Genomic DNA, 3,655 nt, shown 5'->3' with positions numbered 1-3,655 from the left:
TGGACCTCTTATTCTGTGCTGTAACGCAACGGCACGGTCGGGGAGAGAAGTCACATGCTTGCTGAAATGCACGTAGCTCACCTCCCGGGTCAGGAAAGCAAGGAAGTTGTGAGTACTGTGTTACAATGCGGTGCAAGCACGGGGCTCTTTCTCCTCTGGGTTCTGGACGTCTCTGTCTGAGATGTGTGGGCTCTGTGTGTTTTGCCTCCCGGTCACTGTGGCCGTCCGGACAGCCGTTGTGCGTCTGCATATGCTGCACAAAGGCTGCCCAGTGAAGCAGGGAGTTGCTCGCATCCAGCCGTTGCGATGCACGCAATTCCAGCTCAGCAGGCAAGAAGGGTATTTTGACCCTTTGAGTACAGCAGTCCCATCTTCTCTAGGGGAGAGCAGCCAAACACGCAACAAGATTTTCCTCTGTCCCGTGAGAGGGGGGTGGGCGGGCAGTCTCCTTGGGATTGCCTTGGCAATACAGCAGCGCTAACGGTGTTGGCATAGACTGTAACTGTACAGAGTTGTGAAAACGTGTTCGTTGTCTTCAGGTGGATTGTATGAAAACTCCACAAGTCGCTTCAAAGGACTTTGTGTGAAGGTAGAATCGAGATGACCTTGGAAAAGGGCCACTGAGTTTGGTGTCGCCATTGTTGTTCCCAAATCCCAAGGCTCCCTGATGGGAGTGGAAAGCTGTCCCGATACGATTTTCTGGGTTTGCGTTAGAGCACTTGCATTCTCCTTTTTGCCCCTTCTCCTTCGACTCTGCGAACTGTGTTTGAGCATTGTCTTACCTGTTCCTCTTAAGAAGGACTGTCCCCCCACGTATGATAACGGATTGTTTGAATGAAGGCAGCGTGGCACGGAATATTTGGAAACCCTCACGCTGTGTTGTGCTGCAGTTCTAAACTGTACCGCTGTAAACCGGGAGACCCTTGTGTGTAAAAGTGAAATAAAAAGAGCACCCAAATGCCTCGTGTGGAGACAGTCGTCTTTGTGGAGGTGTTCTTTCTGGGAAAGCTCTGTCAGAGTTCTCAAAAGGCTGGGAGTTTTTCTCTCGTTTTGTGCCTTGGCTGAGGTAAAGTTGGGCGGGTACCTTTCTTCAGTTTGGGGGCACGGCCGATAGAGCATTCAGGAAAACTGTGGGGAGCAGGGATGTGCTGGCAGAGCTGTATGGCTCCTCCGAGCACTGAGCCTCTGGCTGCGACAGGGCCCAGTTAGATCCCGGTCAGGGGCAACTGGCCCCTACCCTAACAGGGGCCTGGGTGTGCAAAGGCCTCTGCAAAGCGGTGAGGTGTGGGGAGTGACCTTTCCAACTCTCCTGACAGCTCCAGCTGCAGATGGCAACTGTGAGGTGTTCGAGCACAAAGTCTTTTGCTTCTAAAGGTTTTGGGGGATGGATGGCACAAAGACAGCATACGTGTTCCTTGGGGGAAGTGTTTGGGGGAGCCCCAGGAGGTGGGCATTTGGTGAGCCAAAGCAGCTACCAGGGGGAGGATTCACCCTCGGAAATGCAGAGGACTACAGCTGTCCCTTCCGCAAGGCCCTGATAAAAAGGTAAGTCCTGAGGACAGGCTGGTGTGGTGATGCTGACCAGAAGACCGTGGTACCTCGAGGACTGAGTGATCCACTGTCCAGTTAATCTGAGAAGGCGCAGGCCTGTGCCGTGCTGTGCTGCGCTGCATAAATCCCTGGTCTGCAGGATAAATTCAGCCAGCTCATTGTAACCGAGGAACCTGCAGGCAGCTCCCGCTAGGTACTGGTGAGAAAGCCACCTGCGAGCAAGAAGTCCGCATGGGCGCTTCTTTTACTGTGACCGTAGAAATGATGAACAGAATTGCCGTCTTGCAGGAAAATCCTGAAGTGGCTTGAATGACTGAAACGGGGGCACTCTTTCTTTTCTTTTCTACGACCGGGGTCTGCATGGCATGCTGTGCGTGGCCGGAGTCCTGCGTGAAGCTACTCTGCTCAGGGTTCTCCACATCTGAAGGGACGTAGGATTATCTGTGCTAATCTCTTCCAATATTCTCCGATTCTCTGATTCTCTGACTCTCGTCTATCATTCTGTCATTCCGTGAAGCACTGCGGTGGGCAGGACTTGTCAGAGAGACTCTCCTGAATGCATGCGTGTCCCGTGAATCTGTCAGCCCTGTTATCAGGGGTGACCGCAAGCGCGGGGCTGCCGCAGGCGCTGTTCGCTGGGCAGGAGTGGGAAGCCGGCGAGGCGGAGGGCCGCTTCCCAGCGCCCGAGCGCTGCAGTTGCTGCCTGCGGCTGCGAGCGTCGCTGTTGGCTCACGATAGGCCGAAAGGCGGGGCGCCCGCCGCCCCCCGGGGCTGGGGGGAGCCGGCGAGCGAGCCGCGGGGCTGCAAGGTCCGAGCCCGAAGCAGCGCGGCGGGAGCGAGCCGAGCCGGGCTGCTCGGGGGAAGGCTCGGCGGGAGGAGCGCGGCGACAGCGGTGACCCGCAGGCCGGCTCCGGTGGGCGGAGGGGCGAGCGGGCGGCTGCTGCCGGGCTTTGCGATGGCGGAGAGAGGAGGGCGCTGGGGCCGGCGGGAGCGAGCCCTGCTGTGGTGCGTCCTGGCGGCGGCGTGGGAGGCGGCGTGGGGGCAGCTGCGCTACGCGGTTCCCGAGGAGATGCCGAAGGGCTCGTTCGTGGGCGACGTGGCCAAGGACCTGGGGCTGGAGCTGCCGGCGCTCCGCGACCGCGGCCTCCGCCTTTTTGATACAGGTAGGACGCAATTCTTTTTTTTGGACTTGCACAACGGCCACTTATCTATGAAGGAGCGGGTGGACAGAGAGGAGATATGCGCAGCTGTTGCTAAATGCTCTCTAAATTTCGAGATTCTTGTAAAAAATCCAATGAAGCTTTACAGAGGGGAGGTAGAAATACTGGATATTAATGATAATTCGCCGAGTTTCCCGGTAATGAAGAGCATCTTAGAAATCAGCGAGTATACTGCACCAGGCACGCGTTTCCCGTTGGAGAAAGCTCAAGATCCTGACATAGGAGTGAACTCTTTACAGAATTACGAGTGCAGCGAGAGCAGCTATTTCTCCTTGGACGTGAAAAACGGAGATGACGGTGTGAAATATCCGGAATTAATATTGGTGAAATCTTTGGATCGAGAGCAGCAGGCTGCTCACAAGTTGATCCTGACAGCCACAGACAGCGGGAGTCCTGTGAAATCGGGATCGACAACAATCCAAATCATTGTGTTAGATGGAAATGACAATGCTCCGGAATTTACTCAGCCCGTTTATAAGGTGACCGTGAGAGAGGACGTGGCCGTGGGAAGTCGGGTATTGCAGGTCACAGCGACTGACAGAGACGAGGGGCCAAACGCCGAGGTGAAGTACTCCTTCTTTAAAATCCCGGAGAAGTTCGACAAGACTTTTAAGCTGGATCCGGGAAGTGGAGAAATTGAGATAACAGAGAAGCTGAATTTCGAGGAACAGGAGTTTTACGAATTGGATGTGCAAGCCCGGGACGCGGGCGGACTCTCGTCCCACAGCAAGGTTCTCATCACGGTCGCTGATGTGAATAACCACGTCCCCGAGATTGTCATTATGTCTGTGTTCAGTCCGGTCCCAGAAGATACACCGCTGGGGACAGTCATCGCAATTTTCAACGTCCAAGACAGGGACTCGGGGGCGAACGGCGAGGTGCGG

The 3,655-nt window shown here is 55.5% G+C and overlaps 1 protein-coding gene across 1 annotated transcript in view; it reads left to right on the top strand.

Moving 5' to 3' along the window:
• The window catches only part of LOC103902519 (protocadherin beta-15-like), a gene marked incomplete at its 3' end in the record, with an annotated part of 9,450 nt that extends 5,801 nt beyond the window's left edge, over window positions 1–3,649 (top strand). Inside the window, exon 3 of the mRNA XM_019473202.1 lies at window positions 3,122–3,649. Within this exon, the coding sequence (XP_019328747.1) occupies window positions 3,122–3,649 (528 nt within the window). The remainder of the gene's footprint in view (window positions 1–3,121) is intronic.
• Between the last annotated feature and the right edge of the window lie 6 nt (window positions 3,650–3,655).

This window comes from Aptenodytes forsteri, unplaced genomic scaffold, assembly GCF_000699145.1.
Source record: "Aptenodytes forsteri isolate BGI_AS27 unplaced genomic scaffold, ASM69914v1 Scaffold694, whole genome shotgun sequence".
In the NCBI taxonomy this organism is placed as follows: domain Eukaryota; kingdom Metazoa; phylum Chordata; class Aves; order Sphenisciformes; family Spheniscidae; genus Aptenodytes; species Aptenodytes forsteri.
Note: the sequence above shows the minus strand (reverse complement) of the source record. Positions and strands in the feature narration are given on the sequence as shown.